Raw genomic sequence first — 18,928 nt, forward strand, 5'->3', positions numbered from 1 at the left:
TTAGATACCTGAAAAATGTCAAGCATTATCTACTTTATGTCTTTATTCAATTTTGTTTCTTGAAAAACTGGAAGCACTTACTACTACATTTCATTTTTGCAGTAGTAAATAACTGGTATTTGTATTGACTTTGGTATCATGACAGCCCTAATAAAACAGTAGAAGTAGAGAAGATTTTTTAAATGTATTTTAAGGAGTGCCTTTTAAATAAACACATTTAAATTGCATTAAATAAAAAAAAAAATGTGTTGTCATTTTGTTACCCAGGTTAATGTACAAATGTCTACCTCACGCTTAAAGATCCTCTCTCTACAACTGCGACCCTGAACACACTACAAAAATGACCTCCAGCATAGACCGGTAAGTCCTTGGTCGACCCCAAACCATCCTTTAAAGAATCGATTAAAGGGATAGTTCACCCAAAAATGAAAATTCTGTCATCATTTACTCACCCTCAAGTTGTTCCAAACCTGTATGAGTTTCTTTCTTCTGCTGAACACAGAAGTAGTTATTTTGAAGAATATGGGTAACCAAACAGTTGATGCTCCCCATTGACTTCCATAGTATTTTTTGTCAATGGGGCCCATATTTTTTGGGTTACCCATATTCTTCAAAATATCTTCTTTTGTGTTCAACAGAAGAAAGAAATTCATCAGCTTGAGGGTAAATGATGAAATAATTTGTATTTTTGGGGAACTATCCCTTTAACAATAGCCAAAATCTACAAAAAACATGTATCAGAAAAACACAGAACATCTGTAAAATGGCTAATAAACATCTCCATTATTATTTTCATTCAAACCAAGACAGTTCCTGCCCTCCACCGCATAACAGCATCTTTTGCCTGACACCGTTACCATGGTTACAGTTACGGCGCAGCAGAGATGAAGCGCTCCTATTAAACAATCTTAATATCCCTGTTCGTAAACAGCTTTCCTTCCCTCTAAAATGCAAATGTAACACACCCATGGCCGGTTGCTATAGAGACAGCAGTGAATGGAATGACATTAAACATGCCCACTCTGGCCGGCCTCGATGCACCCGGCTTTTTTCTAACTGGTCGAGCCTGTTGAGTGACAGTGAGATGGGCCGTTGTGTGGCAGCGGTGTGGAATTTTTCAGGCTAATCTCTGGATTACCGCCACGCTGAATAGAGCAGCAGCTCCATTTTCCTCTCTCAAAGGTTTCCTGGTGAAGTAACTGGAGATGGCACCTACGGTCGAAAACAGAGACTTAAAACCATCACCATATGGCGCTTGAACAATCTGTATTTTCTTACCTTATTCAGTGAACTCCTCTCGTCTCTCAGACCCTCGTGAGCTCTAAGTGGCCCTTCACACAGGACACGTTCTAGGCAGAACACTGGGGGATTTCATATGCATTTTACACAGTCGTTTTAACTTGTACGAATTTTTTTTTTGCTCATGGTTTGTGTTGATTGATTTGAGTGAGAGAGAAAAAGGCAGCATGTGAGAATGAAGCTCCACACCTCTGACATGGGTTGAGAAGTCATTGTTTTTATTTTCCCCTTTTTTTATCTAAAATATTTTTTTTATTTGTTATTCTTAACAATTTTGAATATTTGATGTTCAGCATACTGAGTTGCATTTTATACTAGCATCTTTATTACATGCATTGCATGTTAATATAATTACGATAGAACTAATAGCAATGTTTAAGCTGCTTTAGAAAATAATTGCATATTAAATATTTATTTTAGTAGTTTATTTAGTTTATCATAATGTAGAAATTAGAAATTAATATACACATATTATTCATTATTATTTAGCTAATAATGATGCCAGATAAATAACACAATAAATGTGCTCTTTGCTGTTTATCTTTATTTATCAGATTTCATGCGTTTTCAAATCCAGAATCCAATATCCTGGTACTGGATAATAAATATTATATGTTTCCGCACCATCGAAAGAAGTTATTGCATTTTGATATTTAATATGCAGCAGTTAACATTATTCTTAATATAATATTAAAAAAACACACCCCACTGGAACTCTTAATTATTTTTTTAATTATGGTAAATCTTTCATTTTCATGATAGCGCTTTTTGTTCAAATTCAGTCTGAGTTTGTGATTAACTTTGGTAACACATTACAATAGGTTTCATTTGTTAACGTTAGTTAATGTATTAAATAACATGAATTAACAATGGGCAATACATTTGTTACTGTATATTCATCTTTGTTAATGTTATAAAAATACAACTGTTCATTGTTTGTTCATTTTAGTTCACAGTGCATTAACTAATGTTGACAAATAAAACTTTAGATTTTTATAATGTAATAGTAAATGTTGAAATTTACATCAACTAAGTTTAATAAATGCTGTAGAAGTGCAGTTCATTATTAGTTCATGTTAACTAATGTAGTTTACTAATATTAACTAAAGAAACCTTAAGTGTTACCTTAACTTTTTTAATGTGGTAAGCTGTTATGCACTCATATTCGCTCATCCTGAAGTGATGGGACTGGTCCTGCTGTACAGTTAAGCCAAAGTGAAAAAGTGCAAACGGATACATTTAGACTTCACCACGCAGTGACATCTATCATGATTGCATTTGTTAATATCTACACATTTTAACCTCTATGACTTTGGGACACGTCACAGTTTGTTAGTTAAGGTTCTCTGGTTTTTATCTGTCATTAATTCTCAAGCCGTTCATGTCACATCTCATGTTATAGAGTTTATGTCAGGTTTAAGTTTTAAATATGCAAAAATATAAATATGCACATAAGTGGGGCAAGTAAAACATATCAGTAAAGCAACACATGTCAGATTAAATTTGACTAAAAACCTAAAACTACTTGTTAAACATCCAGCGGGCTCGATGATGTACATTCCAGCATTATGACACATATTTTCTTGTTGATACAACCAAATTTGTTCAGACATTGTTCTTTGGGATGTCTGATGAAGTTAATGATGATTTATTTGAATGGTCATACCTGATATTTTTCTTCCGCACACATATTTGGCACTTTCCAAACACCGTCTGACAGAAACTTGGGTGAAATTCAGTCACAACTTCTTGTGATTGTCCAAACTGGCAAATGTTAGTTTTAAGGATTGTAATGTTTGCCAGGTCAAGCAATAGGACTTGAGTTTAAGTCAGGAGTCTCAAGTCCACATCTCTGATATCCACTGATAAACATTTCATCGAGCAAATCTAGGTCAAATGTGTGTTGAACAGGTCTGGGCTGCTTTAAAAACTCTTGAGGAAAAGTTACAATTAATGTGAATACAGATGAAGTTTGGACACTTAAGCTTTATTGAGAATTATGTGTACATTACTTACTTAATTTATTCCTGTGATGGCAAAGCTGAATTTTCAGCATTATTTTTTTTTTAACCCTAAACTTTTGAACAGTGTTGTAAATGATGACAGCATTTTCATTTTTGGATGAACTATTATCTTAATTTTATCTTAAATTAAATTAAATTTTTATCTTTAATTTAAATGAGCATGGGGCATTGATATTGCCATTTGGATCTCATTTGAAAAACAATGTCCAATCAGGAAGTCCACTTTTATGTGGCCAACACTGCTAAATTATGTTTTCCTTTTGGTTTCTAGTTAAATATTGGCTCTTAATATTTGCCAGTAATTTATGCCTTTTGGTAAACATGCAGCACTATAACACATACTCCTCTTTTTCCAGTCCTTAGCAAAATTTACTTTTGATAATAATAAACATTTGATAATAAACATCATGGTTAATTGACCCTTCGCAAAGAACTTTGAAATAAACATGAATAAACATCAAGAAGGTATGTTGTTTCAACCGCGGAAATGCGTCAATACACACCATTTTTCAAGTTCAAGTCCACCGACGACAGTCTACTAGCTCTCCTGTCTGGTTAGTTTGTCGGACACAATGGCGGATTCGGCGTTATGAAACTGTGAATAGAGTGATGCGGGTATGACAACACTTATAGGCCAATAGGTAGTTAGCATCACACTGGTTCCCTCTCCAAAAACCCAATAGGATTTTCCCATAAGCTTTTGGATTATCGCTACAAACAAGCTCTGTGATCAACAAAAGTTTATGATACTTGCACGTTTTGTCCATCAAGATAATTATCACAAATGAACACAACTTTTATGAATTTTGAAGCCTAAATGCATTAGCCAGAAGTAAAAAGCTAAAGGTAGGCTATAAACGAACCAAACAACGGTCCCACGACTTCAACGTCACCATCACTAAGCTTCCGACAACTCTTTCAGTTATCTATAAAAAAAAAAATTCACAGAAAGTTTGAGTTAGAATAGTTTAGAAGAGCACAGTTATAAGCATAACAAGGCTGTAAAAGCGAACTGAGTTTACCTTTTCGGCGTGATGACGTTTACTCTCCTCGACAGCCTCTGTAGTCTCATTTAGCCACTTGTTAGCCACCGCCTTTTTCAAGACATGTAACAGCTTCAAAAATAGTACTGATGTAGAATAAACCGTGAAAGTGTCTTGAGCTTGTGTTCACCACATACCTTATTTCAGCCATTTTACCAAAACCCCATTTAAAAAAAACATTGTGACTTCGGGACGATGGAACCAGAAGTGCTAAAATCCTAACTCGTTTCTGTGTTTTGGCCTACAAAGTGATGTCATTCCTGCACTCTACCACTCTATTCAGGGCACGTCGAGCCTCTGTGAATGCATTGTGATCAATGCTGTGCTTTGAAACTAGATCTCTGGCATCAGTTGACATCTTTATTGCATTGTTGTGGTCAACTGTTGGTGTGTTTGCTTTCCAGGAATCAGGAAGATGGCAGATTAAAACGGTCACTCTGTCTATCTCACGACACAAACACTATTAAAGTTAATAATCAGCCATCCACATCCTCTAGAGAACTGTGAAATTAATACACAAGCACTGCATTGTTTTTGTAGTATAAATGTAGGTCATAATTTTTCTACTTCTAATTGCTCAAATTAGCTTAATTTTAGTATACTTAAAGAGGTGCATGTTCAAAACAAGTCGTTCGAAGGGTAGTTGCCTAGTCGGATAGATTGTTTGAGAAATAAAATGCCACACAATGAGCGTGCAGTGACTAATGGACTTGTTTGTGTCTTCAAGACAATTACAGCTCTCCTCTCACTTTAATTTGTGTGAGTGTGTGTGTGTGTGTGTGTGTGTGTGTGTGTGTGTGTGTGTGTGTGTGTCCTGTCACTGTGTGGAGGGTCTTTTAGATACAGCAACTTTAAGCCTAAAGACAGGTGTGGAATGAGGTCAGTCATGAGCCGATACACAATCTCTAATGCTGGCTGTGTGTCACGCACGAGGCTGTAGTGGCAGACGCAGTGACGCATTTGGAAGTGAATGATGAATGTTGAGTGTGTGGCTTTAAATGCAACTGAAGCATTCAATTGCAATTCATACATAATGCGATGGTACTACGGCTCCAAGGCTTGAAAACGTACTAAATGCATCTTATGTTCAACAAATGTGTCCTCTCTTTTGTGATGGAAAGTAGCCAATCATGATTTGTGGCTATGGTTTTACACTAATGTTCAAAAGTTTGGGGTCAGTAAGGATGTTTTTTGGAAAGAAATTAATAATTTCATTCAGCAAGGACACATTAAATTGATCGAAAGTGACAATAAAGACATTTGTATTTTTATGTTACAAAAGATTTATATTTCAGATCAATTCTGTTCTTTTCAACTTTCAACATCAAAGAATCCTGAAAACAACTGTTTTCTAAATTGATATTAATTAGAAATGTTTCTTGAGCAGCAAATCGGCATATCAGAATGATGTCTGAAGGATAATGTGACCATTGAAGACTGAAGCAATGATGCTGAAAATTCAGCTCCGCCATCACAGGAATAAATTTCATTTTAAAATGTATTAAAATAGAAAACAGTTATTTCTAATTGAAATCATTACTATATTGTTTTTTTAGAAAATAAATGCAGCTTTAATGAGCATAAGATACTTTTTTCAAAAACGTTAAGAAATCTTACCAAACCTAAACTTTTGAATGGTAGTGCTGACTAAAACATAATGGCTATTTTTATTTTTAAATAAAAGACAAGGCATTTGTAAGCCCTTTGCAAGCCACTAATTAGAAAAATAAATCAGTACTGGAAAAACTCGAATGATCAATACATCATTTTATGGGCTTTTTTTACACTTGTTTTTCTGTGTTCACAATGTAAACTGAAATTAGGTGAAAATATTTAGCTTTTTCTGACTCTACTACTTGTACTTGACTCTACTACTTACTAATTGTTTCGTTAAAATTTTCGTAGTCAATCTTGCCTCTTCGTATTATATGTGGCCACCATTTTAAGCAGATTGCTTTGTGTTCACAGAGCTGATATAAATATATTTTAGTTTGGCAGGCAAATGACGTCAGTGTATTTTTAGAATCACTAATAGATGTTAGACATTATTTGCATTTTTTTTCCCCTTTATTTTCTGTTTCTGTTTCCTGCAAAACTGCATATCTGTAATCTAAATTGAAAATGCAGTTTTCACATGCAGCAATAATATCGAATATATTATGTGGCATTGTTAGAGTAGTTGGTGCTTCCTCACTCAAACACACATTCACACACCCACAACCATTAATGCAAATGGACTGGGGCAAACTCGGGATTGTTTGTGTAAGAATGTTGGTAATGGACACCCAGCGGCAGAGCAAAATGCACATTGGTTTATTTACCCAGCCTGTTGTTTGCACTCATTAATTTGTAACTTTGCAAATACACATTCATATGGTTGACTTGCATATTGTCTCGCACACAAACACACAATAAATGAAAGGTCATTATGATCTCTTCAGTTCCAGAGATAGACACACATTTGAACACCCTGTGTAAAAGACCAATTATCTCAAAGCTGAAAAAGACAGAGTGACTCTTGTCGTGTTGAGATGACCTTTAAAAGATCATACATAAACTGTAATTTACTCACTCGACCTCATGTCTTTCCAAACCCATACTGTTACAAACTGTTCTCAGATCCTCTGCCATGACCAGCTGGTCTTGCTTTCTGTCTTGTGCTCACAAAGCAGCTGAGTCAGAGAACACTGGGTGTCTAAATATATACTGACACACACACACACACACGCACACGCACACGCACACGCACACACACACACACACGCACACACGTACACACACAGAGCGCCCCTACAGACCTTTATGTCCGCCTCTCACTGCCACCTCCACTGCTGACCTACTGCCTGTTTTATCAATGATTTATTGCCTGATCTGATTATGATGAAATATTGTGGGGCATCAGAAGAAATGGCTTAAACATTTTCTCGATTTAGTCGTTTTTATATTTCCTCATTAACTCGCTCACTCATTTACCCACCCTCATGTCGTTCCAAACCTGTATGATTGTTGTTGTTTTTTTCAGTGAAACAGAAAAGAGGACATGTTGAAGATTGTTCTGGCTGCTCTTTTCCATGCAATTACAATGAATGGGGGACAGAAAGAATGTCAAGATAATGATTCAAGCATCAGCAATATTTGATTCAGGGAATTAATTTTACCTTTTGAGTTTGATCTTGCAGTTCACAAAACCATTCCGAATGATTTGTTCACAAATCTGACTGATCTAGTTTCAGCAGTTAAAGGGATAGTTCACCCACAAATTCTGTTATCATTTACTTACTCTTATGTCGTTCCAAACCCATAAGACTTTCGTTGATCTTGGAAACACAAATAAAGATATTTTGGTAACACTTAAGTTTAGTTTGGCTGTTTATTAGTACTTTTGAAGCACATATTAATGCCTTATTCTACATGACCATATTCTACATGACCATATTCTACCCAATACATTAAACTTAACGGTAACACTTTATTTTGATGTTCCCTTTTGAACATTCTGTTGACTATAAGTAACTTTGCAACTACATGTCAACTTATTCTAACCCTAACCCTACCAGTCTACTAATACTCTACTAATACTCTAATGAGAGTTAGTAGACATGTAGGTGCAATGTTACCTCTAGACAACAGAATGTGTTAAAGGGACCATCAAAATAAAGTGAAACCAACTTAACAACTACCTTGCAAACATTAATAAACCATATTTAGGAGTTTATTGAGGCAAAAGTCGTAGTTAATAGTAAGTTAATAGTGAGAACTGGACCCTAATCTAAAGTGTGACCGATATTTTTAATAAAACATGATAGATTTTTGTCCCTCTAGTGACAGGCCATTCCACAAAAACATTGATGCTTCAAAAATTTCATAAAATTTCGTAGAAGAAATCCAAGCATGTTTGAGCTTCCGATACCTGATGTGCCTTATGAATTAGCGTTGATCAGTGTTTATATGTGAATAAAAGCCTAAATTAAATCTGTTCATCATATAAGTGATCATGTCTCTTCAGAAGACTCTGATTAAAAAGTAAGATCAACGTTTTGGTCTTATGGGTTTAGAAAACATGAGTAATTGGCAGAATATTCATTTTTTGGTGAACATTTGAACAATGAAAAATGATTTCAATTTCAGTCTGTTCCTCACACAAAGCTATCATATGACTTCAGAAGACTTATTGTGCCCTGTTTGAAATCTTGAAAGCTTTAGTTCCTCATTAATTCATTTTTGGGGAACAATCCCACTAACATTGGGATGGGTGAAGAATGAAGCTGTCTTTGATATAGCTAGGTAGAGCTCACTCTGGTCAAGCTGGTCTAACCGCTTTTACTATTGGTCTCTTTTCAGGGATGACAGCAGTATCTTTGATGGGTTGATGGAAGAAGATGAGAAGGACAAAGCAAAAAGGTGATTATACAAACAAAACATTATGATTATGGTTGCTCAATGGGAATTTCTTTCTCTTAACCAAGACAAACTTCTATTGTGAGCCAACCCCTCATTCCATTATCTCATGGAAGAATGGATTAAACATGATTCATTACACTAGAGGATTGTATAGACAAGTCCTTTTCCACGTTAGTATATCTAAAGTGGTTTTGCATCAGGAATAGAAACTAAAGTGTGACCTAGTTATGACTGTTTAGACCTGAGTGCACAGATTCACCCTCATCTTCTGTATACAATCACAGAACCGTGAAATGGTTTCTCTCAGCATTGCAAGATTTTTCTCAGATCAGATAGTGTCCCATTATCACTTTTAGGGGTAAATTGAAGAATTTAAGATACTTAATAGGTAGTTACTTGACGTGCAGTTTAGAGCTCAACTGTGACTTTGACAGCTTCTGAAATACCAATGAAATTATGTCATTATCTTATTATCTTAAAGTCAACGATTGATTTCCACTGTGGAATTTTCCACCTCTTGTTTTTCCACCTACAGAGTATCTAGGAACAAGTCGGAAAAGAAGAGGCGAGACCAGTTCAATGTGCTCATCAAGGAACTGGGCACCATGTTGCCGGGTAACACCCGCAAGATGGACAAGTCTACCATCCTACAAAAGAGCATCGACTTCCTGCGCAAACACAAAGGTTACTGCAGTTTCATACCAATTATTAGTTGCCATATATTTTTTGATCTAGATTTGTCATGCGTTTTAGATCAGTTATCATTTTGAAAATACAAGTCAACTTAATATTTTCATTGACTAAAAACAAAACAAACAAAAAACAGAAAACTCATTCAACATTTCATATTTTCAATCAATAATGTATTCAACATTTTTGACATCCAACTTTTTCTCTGTAATTGTTTAGTTGACTAGTTACTATCGATGTATTCTGGCCAAGAACCGCCCACTTAGACAGGAAGGAGCCGTCTGATGACATGTAAAACGTGTAAAACCTCCACCACAGTTTGCTTTTCTCACTCAACATATAGAAGTAGATATTTCTGATATAGTCTTATTGATAGACAAAAGTCTGCATACAACAATTAGTCTGCATACAACAAATTGGAAGCTGCAGTCAAAGCAAAAGTTTGAACAGGCACCACCAAAGAAATTAGGACATCTTTTAGTCGCTATATTCCTCAAATGGAAGGATTGCTTTTGGTATTATTTTTGGGGATTATACCATTTTTGAAAGAGATTCAAAACTATAAAAACCCTGTTTTACGGTGCTAATATTGATAAGTACATAATTATGCTCTATGAGTTCATTCTCTTATAAATAAAGTAAACGTTTTATAATTAATCAGACATTTAGTTTATTAACCTTATGAAAATAAGCTTGTATTGTAAAGTTTGTCCTGCTGTATTTGAAACCGAACTCTTGTTGTTTTTATTGTCTTACCATCAGAAATTGCTGCGCAGTCTGAGTCAAGTGAAATCCGTCAGGACTGGAAGCCGCCCTTCCTTAGCAATGAGGAGTTCACACAGCTGATGCTGGAGGTGAGGACTTCCTCTTACTGGTACACACACTTGCCTAAAGCCTCTACTCATGTGTATTAATTCAGTAAACGCTAAAACGACAGTATTATGGATATTTTTCATTGCTTTATTCTTTTAGGCGTTAGATGGCTTCTTTCTGGCCATCATGACGGACGGCAACATAATCTACGTCTCAGAAAGCGTTACGTCTTTATTAGAACATCTACCTGTGAGTATGAACTCACTTCATTTATCTGATCAAAAATACTGTGAAACAGTCATATTGTGGAAATGTTATCACAATTTTAATATATTTAAAAATGTAATTTAATCTTGTGATGGCAAAGCTGGATTTTCAGCCTCGTTACTCGAGTCTTCAGTGTAACATGATCCTTCAGAAATCATTGTAATGTGTGTGTGTGTGTGTGTGTGTGTGTGTGTGTGTGAGATGTGAAGGCCTAGTACGGTAACCCATACTCGGAATTTTGTCCTCTGCATTTAACCCATCTAAGATAGTGCACACACATTAGGAGCAGTGAGTAGTGAAGACACACACACTGCAAACCGTGGACACACACACCCGGAGCAGTGGGCAGCCATTCACTGCGGTGCCCGGGGAGCGATTGGGGGTATGGGAGCAATTGGCATTGGTATTGATATGCTGATTCGCCGCTCAAGAAATGTTTCTGATTGTCAGTGTTGAAAACAGTTGTGCTGCCGAATATTTATGTGTAAATACATGTTTTGAGGATTCTTTGGTAAATAGAAAGTTCAAAAGAACAGCATTTATTTGAAATAGAATTTTTTGTAACATTAAATGCAAATGAGCAGTGCAAATGAGCAAATGAGCAGTGGCACAATGCAGCGAGCACTAAAGGTTTTGCAATTGTCCGTCACCTGATCAGTTATGAATACAATGGTTGATACAGAATGTTTGCTAGAAAAAATAACTCTGCAACCTCCAGCAATTTAAACACTGTCCACGTGAATGCAGCTTTACTGTGCAAGTATGAGAGATACTGACAAAGTCTGTTGTTGTTTTTTCAGTCTGATCTTGTGGATCAGAATCTGTTGAATTTCCTCCCACTTGGTGAGCATTCAGAGGTGTATAAAGCCCTGTCCACACACATGCTGGAAGGAGAGACCCTCACCCCAGACTACCTAAAGAGTAAGAATCACTCTCATACATGTTTATCATCTCCTCATGACCAAATCATTGGTTTCATTCTCATTCTGTTTCCTCTGTTCTCTCTTTCTCTCTGTTATTGTCTTATTTCTGAGACTAGACTAGCTCATTAATGCTGTTTTCTTGTTTTGTTTTGTTTTGTTTGCTTCCCTGCAGCAAAGAACCAGTTAGAGTTCTGTTGTCACATGCTCCGGGGCACGATCGACCCGAAAGAGCCGCCCGTTTATGAGTATGTCAAGTTCATCGGAAACTTTAAGTCCCTCAACACTGGTGAGTGTCAGAACGAGCACCCGCGGCATCAGCCGAGTCTTTCATATGGATCCATTTATTGAATTACCCAGCCAAGTGCTTGATTGCTTGTGCTTCTTATGAAAGAAGATGGAGCAAGGATCATTATTTCAATAGGAAGTGTTGTGTAAAGCCAGTGTGCCAGAGAAACAGGCTTCTGACCCAGATTTTAAGATGGAAAGTTTACCATTTGTGGCTAGAAGTGAAGTGTGTAATTTGACTTGTGTCAGTAAACATAATTTAAAAAAAATAAGTGTGTGTGTGTATATATATATAATAATAATTATTTATTTATATATTTATTTTTATTTATTTATATATATATATTTATTTATTTATATATTTATATATATGTATTTATTTATTTGTATATTTATTTGTATATTTATTTATATATATATATATATATTTATATATATATATATATATATATATATATATATATATATATATATATATATATATATATATATATATATATATATATACATATATGTTGTTGTTCTTGAAAACAGATAGCCTCGTCCTAAACTCACACCATTGGTCGAGCCAATATGGGTTAGGATGATCAAACAAGAGAGTTGTTTCCCCACAGCGCCGCTGTGTTCACACTTTTCCCCCCAGGGGAATCAACCTACACATAGACTTAATTATGGTTGATGGGGGAATATTAAAACTTTTACACCTTTAAGATGTATTTATAAGCACAGGAAGCAGTTTTTTTCAATTAAATTACTGATACAAATGTTTGTTAATTAAGTTTTTTTTTTAGCAACAATAAAGATAAGACAAAAAGAACATCCACAATGACAATTAAATCATTTTACTTAAAATTTTTAAGTAGATCTTACCTTAGGATTCTTCTAATTATATGCTATTATTTCATAAGTTCAGGTTTTCATAAGGACAATTTTCATGTTATATTTTATGTTAAGAAATACGTTATATGCTTAATGCTTGACACATTAATAAATGTTTATAAATGTTTTAAATCATGGAAAAACTTATGTGTCACAGTTTAACGTGTTATTTTTGCTGAAATATTTTTTATGAATTATTATCCTTCAGAAATGGTTCTAATTTACTGATTTGGTGATCAAGAAACATTTCTGATTATCAATGATGAAAACGTTGTGCTGATTAATATTTTGAAGAGACTGATTCTTTTTATTTTTATTTTATGTTAAAATTATTAGCATAATTTTTGTAACATTTTTAGATGTCTTGCTGAAAAAAATAAGTATTTCTTTAAATATTATCTTCTTAAATCTTACTGCCCCCACATTTGATTGGTAACTTCTCAGAGAGATACCATGACAGTTTTGTATACTGTATGTGTGTGTGTGTGTGTGTGTGTGTGTGTGTGTGTGTGTGTGTGTGTGTGTGTGTGTGTGTGTGTGTGTGGCCTGGTAAACCTTAGATTTTTACTAGAACAAAATGTTCCCACAAAAATGCCAATATCCAAAATCCTTGCCCTTGTGGGGAAATTTTTTGGAAAACAGCTTATAAATGTTATAAATGTGAAAATGTAAAAATGCAGAAAATTTTGTGTGATGAGTAGGTTTAGGGGTAGAGTTAGTGTAAGGGGATAGAATATACAGTTTGTGTAGTATAAAAATTATTATGACTATGGAAAGTCCCCATAAAACATGGAAACGCACATTTCCCATTTCAGTGAGAGTAAAATGAATGAATATGATATATGATAATAATATAATATTGACTAAATTTAACAGACATTTTCATCAAAAAACATTAACTACGTGTTAAAATGAACACTGCAGGAGCTTGCTGTTTTAAATACAAAAAGTGTTTGACGTTTCCTCACAGTTTGCTGCCCCCTAGTGGTAGACTGAAGAAAATAAGCTTACTGTTCATTATTTCTCTCTTAAAAAACTTCCTTTTATAAAGATTCGCTTGTCTTTTTGTCTTTAGTGCCTAACTCAACACGTAACGGCTTTGAGGGAGTGATCCAGCGATCGCTGAGGCCCGCTTTTGAAGACAGAGTGTGTTTCATAGCAACTGTGAGGTTAGCCAAACCTCAGTTTATCAAGGTGGGTTGAGCAAAAGCCGACTTGGCACCTTCTCATTGGTCCTGTGACTTCTAACATTTGCCTGACAGACAGTGACAACCTCAGTGAGATCTGCTGTGTACATGTTCATCATGACAAAAGATGAATACGTGTGGGGGTGTGTTGATGATAGACACTGTACATGTTTGTGCAAGTATTAGCTTTGTTTGTGAAGACACTGATAAATGACCAGCATACAAAACACTCAGTGTGAGAAGTAGGTCACTTGGTTTCTGTTCTCGTTTTTTTTGTCTGCTAGACGTGCTCATAAGTTCGAATGGTCCTGTTTATAATCTCTGTTTCGACAGGAAATGTGTACTGTAGAGGAGCCCAATGAGGAATTCACCTCCAGACACAGTTTAGAGTGGAAATTCCTCTTCTTGGACCACAGGTACAAACCTCATCTGTTCTCACGACTGGTTTTGTGTTGCTATGAGCTCATTGTCAAGAGCACGCATCACCTTCCCCCTCCAGTAAAACTAAAGAGTACCTCTGCTAGTTTGTTGTTCCACTTAGGCCTTGCTTAAGTGGAACAACACCGGATGTTAAGATCTGTCTCAGGTGATTTGATCACTAGAGGTCAGACGAGGACAGGGTCTATGATTTCATGACTAAATAACTAACTATGTCAGTGTGTTACTAGTTTTTGAAAGACAGACAGATAGATAGATAGATAGATAGATAGATAGATAGATAGATAGATAGATAGATAGATAGATAGATAGATAGATAGATAGATAGATAGATAGATAGAAAAAGAAAGAACTAAAGGATGAAATTAAACAAAGAAGGGAAGAAAATTACAGGAAAGATGGAAAAAGATGGAAGTAAGAAAGGAAATAAAAAAGAAAGTGAGAAAGAAAGGAGAAAGAAGCAAATCATGTGACTGATCTTAACACGTGCGTGCCTTAAAGGTGTGTGTCTTAAAGGTTTTGTGTTTTGTTTCCAAGCTGTGTGTAACCATCAACGTTTCAAACCTCTTTTTTTTAGCACAATGGTTGATTGACAGTTGAGTTGGTGACAGATTAACATTGACACTGTAATATAGATCTTAATGCCAGGCGTAAACTTAGTGCAGTGGTTCTCAATAAGGGGGCCTCGGCAAACTTTCAAAAGGGCCTCAAGATGACTTAAAATGATTTAAAACAAGACAAACCAAGCATTAAAATATGGCCAAACAACTAAGAATCAAGTAAGGCATAATCTACGGCTTTAACCGATTTGAATGCACTACGTTTAGGCAAAGAACCACCCGACTCGAAGCACTGAGCCATGAATTATCCTGCTTATACCATGGTCATTTGCCAGCAATGACAACTTAAAGATGTTATTGATATTTGCTGCATAATAGTTGACCGGAAGGGTAAAAATTATGGTTAGTCAGTTACTGCTCTTTAGATCTAGCATTCTGCCTGCTTTGAATAAGACTAAAGTAAAGTACTGTGTACAATTACTTTTATTTGAGTAAATGAATTTATTTGAATTAATTACAGAGAGAGAGAGAAAGATACCTTCATCTGTTTAGAGTCTCCCTCTATTAACAACGAAGCTGTGAGTTTAATTACTTCAAAACCAGCAATGGTACCCCCTCATTCGGTAGCGAAGCTAACTTATTAATAAAGGTCGCAGGGCAGTTTCTGTGCTTCTGAATGTCTGTGTGTGAGGCGCAGCATCATCTCCGAGTGACGTTTGCGTGCGTGTGTTTCAATGAAAACAGCGCATTAATGTTATAGAACGGTGCTAAAACTAACTTTGAACTACCCGTGTATTAAATGGTTTTATTGTACACCTTCCAGCCAATCAGAATAGAGTATTCAGAGAGACTAAAGTATATATGATTTTTTAAATTCACCCTCGCAACAACTGTTTGTTTCCTTTGAAAAACCAAGATTCACACTATTTTGGAAAACCTTCAAAAAAGAGGTAGCCCATTTAAGGTAGCCTAATTTTTTTTATTATTTTTTTTATTAATGTAAGTGTAACGTAAATTAATAAAATCATAAAACTCCATGGGCATTTTTATAATGAATATACATTTTTCTAGTAATGCCAAGCTCTAAATTATACAAATTGTGTGTACAAAATATGTTTATAAATAAGTCTTTATAAATAAATCACTGTCCACGTGCAGCCTAATTTTTGTGTCTATGCAGACGGTGCGCATACAACAGCGTTCACTAGACAGCAAAGTCCACTAGATAGTGCGCACGCGCCGAACGTGTCTTTCCGTGCTCACGGCCATGGAGTATACTGGAGATGGAGCGGAACGTGTAAAACCAAGTATACCCAGGCCTTGATGCTTCCTTTAAGATGTTTATTGTACATGCTTACATTTTGTTAGCGCACAGTATATCTCAGAATTATCAATAGCTCACATTCATCCCACAGGCTCAAAGGCTTGTACATCTGGAATAGCATGAACATAATTTTCTCTATAAAATCTAATACTGTTATGCTTGGAAAGGTTTATACTGAATTTAGTCGAGTCGTTTTGGAAAAATAGCTGCTGGCGCTGCTGCTACTCTATATGTAGTTCAAATCAAGGATTCAGTTTATTCGGCACAGATGCTAGATATTAAAGCGATTGAATAAGATTTTCCACATAATCGGTTGTTTAGCAGGGGCTATTGATGCTTCAGATCTTTTTATCCCAAAACATTTGCATGTGACTCAAGGAATGCCTAAAAATCTGTTCCCAGTTTTGTTTTCAGTTCAGTTTAGTTTTCGCCTCTAAAATATCTTGACATTTCTAGTCAAAAAGTACAACTTGGCATTTGTGCTTTTTTTATTGTTTTATTTTATTTCATAAAAGAAGACACTGATAATATATTTATTTATTTTTAAGATGGGGTGTCAGTATAATCTCAAAACAAATACCGGTGAATAAAAGATGAGTAATCAGATTAAAATCAATAAATTATAATATTTAAAACTTTCAATGTTAATCATTCACAATGACACATTTACATGAACTATATGAACACAAATATATTTAAATGTAAATTAATAACTTTATTAACTTTTTTTTAACTGGGAAAATGACCATGTGCAGCTTCTTTGAAGTCTGAGCTTTGACCTCGAAAATTATTTTACAATAAAGTTTTTAACATTGATATCACCAATGACAAGAAATAAATGGTTCCAGGGTATTCATTAACAAGGGTATTAATTAAACTTATTTTGTTATACTTTGCACTAATGTTTAACCTGAAAAAAAATGTTATAAAAAAAATTAAATGTCATAGAAGTGGTATACCGGATGAAGTGCACAAGGGTTTTTTTCAGGCACTTGACAAATTCTAATAATTTTGAAGTATTTTTTTCTGTGTTGTTGAAATGGGCAAAACACAAAAGAGTCACACAGTTTCATATTATTCAACAAGCAGTTAGGTTATAGAATTATGTTTTTTATATAGTTTCTTGACTATTTGAAATCTTTTTCATGACTGAAATCTTTTTCTTTTTCAATGAACATGTTTTTGACCCTACTGAATACATGCATGCGGATGATGTGAAGTTGTTTGTGTTATGTTTTGCAGGGCTCCTCCCATCATAGGTTACCTTCCCTTTGAGGTTCTGGGTACTTCAGGGTACGACTACTATCACGTGGATGACCTGGAGACTCTGGCCAAGTGCCATGAACACTGTGAGTTGAACTACTGTTTGTTTTTGTGTGTACCTGTGTCTCCCTACTTCTAAAGTTTGAAAATTATGTTTGAATGACATTGTCTTGAGTTCTGACTTTGTAACAATAATACATATGATCTCTCTCTCTCACACACTCTCTCTCACTCACACACTCTCTCTCTCTATCTGCAGTGATGCAGTATGGTAAGGGCAAGTCGTGCTATTACCGTTTTCTGACTAAAGGTCAGCAGTGGATCTGGCTTCAGACTCACTACTATATCACCTACCACCAGTGGAACTCGCGGCCGGAGTTCATCGTCTGCACGCACACTGTGGTCAGGTGAGACTATCAGAACATGTAAAGTTTGATTGGATAACTACTAACAAGAAAGGAACAACTGTCATTTTGTGGTTTTACACTGAATCCTAACCAGGCACAGCACTATAAAGCGTAAAGCAGAACATGGTGCTACTGTTTCTTAGTTTTATTTATTTTTTGTCTTAGTTATGCTGAAGTGAGGGCTGAACAGCGCAGGGAGTTGGGCATTGAGGAATCGCCTCCTGAGATCTCAGCAGACAAGGTGAGACACTTTCAGTTCAGTTCAGTTGTGAGGCCAGTAGGGGGTGCTCACCCTGTGGTCTGTGTGGGTCCTGACCAAGCGGCGACCTTCCTGTCTTTCTCTTGAAACCAATACGGAAGTGACTTAAACCGCAATTCATCGACTTGCCGCTAGAGACAGGCTGCAAAAGAGAGTCAATCCCATATACCCCCCATGTTAAATTGCCCAACTTTACAGCAGAAAAAAATGTGTTTACAGCCTGGTGCAAAAAGTGGTTTTGGTCTAGTAAGCTAATTTTGCCCTTCATGACACTGTGAGTTCTTTTTATAACTCATCCGTTTAAATTGTATAAAGCCTTAAAGTTCTGCATAATTAAGTGCGTGGCCACTTGAGTGACAGGTGGATTGGCGCTGCTGTTACTACTAGCCGTTTGTCTGCTGTCTGTTAGCTGTCACGTCACCTCAGCTAATCCCGCCTTTTTGCCCATTTTCGTTTACCCGGGAATGTCGCGCGGTGACTCGCTAACAAGATTGCGACAGCCGGCTCCGCCCACTTTGGGCTTAAAAAATACTCTTCAGAAACCGACGGGTGATGTCACGGACACTACGTCTATATTTTTTTACAGTCTATGGTCCTAACGCCCCAGTATAGTGACGGGAACACTATACTGTCAAAAAGCACCGTCCTTCCATTGAGATGTTAAACCGAGGTCCCGACTCTCTGTGGTCATAAAGAAATCCCAGGATGTCTTTCGAAAAAAGAACAGGGGTGTAACCCCGGCATCCTGGACAAATGTGCCCATGTGCCAAATGTCTCCTCTCCACCAATAAGCTGGTGTGTGTTGAGCGTTTTGGCGCAAATATGTCTGCCGTCGCATCATCCGGGTGGATGCTGCACATTGGTCT

General features: G+C 36.0%; 1 protein-coding gene across 4 annotated transcripts in view; it reads left to right on the forward strand.

Annotated features, from left to right (window-relative positions):
- The window catches only part of clocka (clock circadian regulator a), a 64,120-nt gene that overhangs the window by 32,463 nt on the left and 12,729 nt on the right, over positions 1-18,928 (forward strand). For all 4 annotated transcript variants that reach the window (XM_082147562.1, XM_082147564.1, XM_082147565.1 and 1 more), the window contains exons 5-16: positions 268-360; positions 8,708-8,767; positions 9,303-9,451; positions 10,220-10,311; positions 10,430-10,519; positions 11,338-11,458; positions 11,633-11,746; positions 13,700-13,818; positions 14,145-14,227; positions 17,376-17,482; positions 17,656-17,803; positions 17,969-18,044. In XM_082147562.1, the coding sequence (XP_082003688.1) occupies positions 341-360; positions 8,708-8,767; positions 9,303-9,451; positions 10,220-10,311; positions 10,430-10,519; positions 11,338-11,458; positions 11,633-11,746; positions 13,700-13,818; positions 14,145-14,227; positions 17,376-17,482; positions 17,656-17,803; positions 17,969-18,044 (1,179 nt within the window). In that variant the 5' untranslated portion in view covers positions 268-340. The remainder of the gene's footprint in view (positions 1-267; positions 361-8,707; positions 8,768-9,302; positions 9,452-10,219; positions 10,312-10,429; positions 10,520-11,337; positions 11,459-11,632; positions 11,747-13,699; positions 13,819-14,144; positions 14,228-17,375; positions 17,483-17,655; positions 17,804-17,968; positions 18,045-18,928) is intronic.

The sequence above is a fragment of the Leuciscus leuciscus genome, assembly GCF_965113295.1.
Source record: "Leuciscus leuciscus genome assembly, chromosome: 19".
Classification (NCBI taxonomy): domain Eukaryota; kingdom Metazoa; phylum Chordata; class Actinopteri; order Cypriniformes; family Leuciscidae; genus Leuciscus; species Leuciscus leuciscus.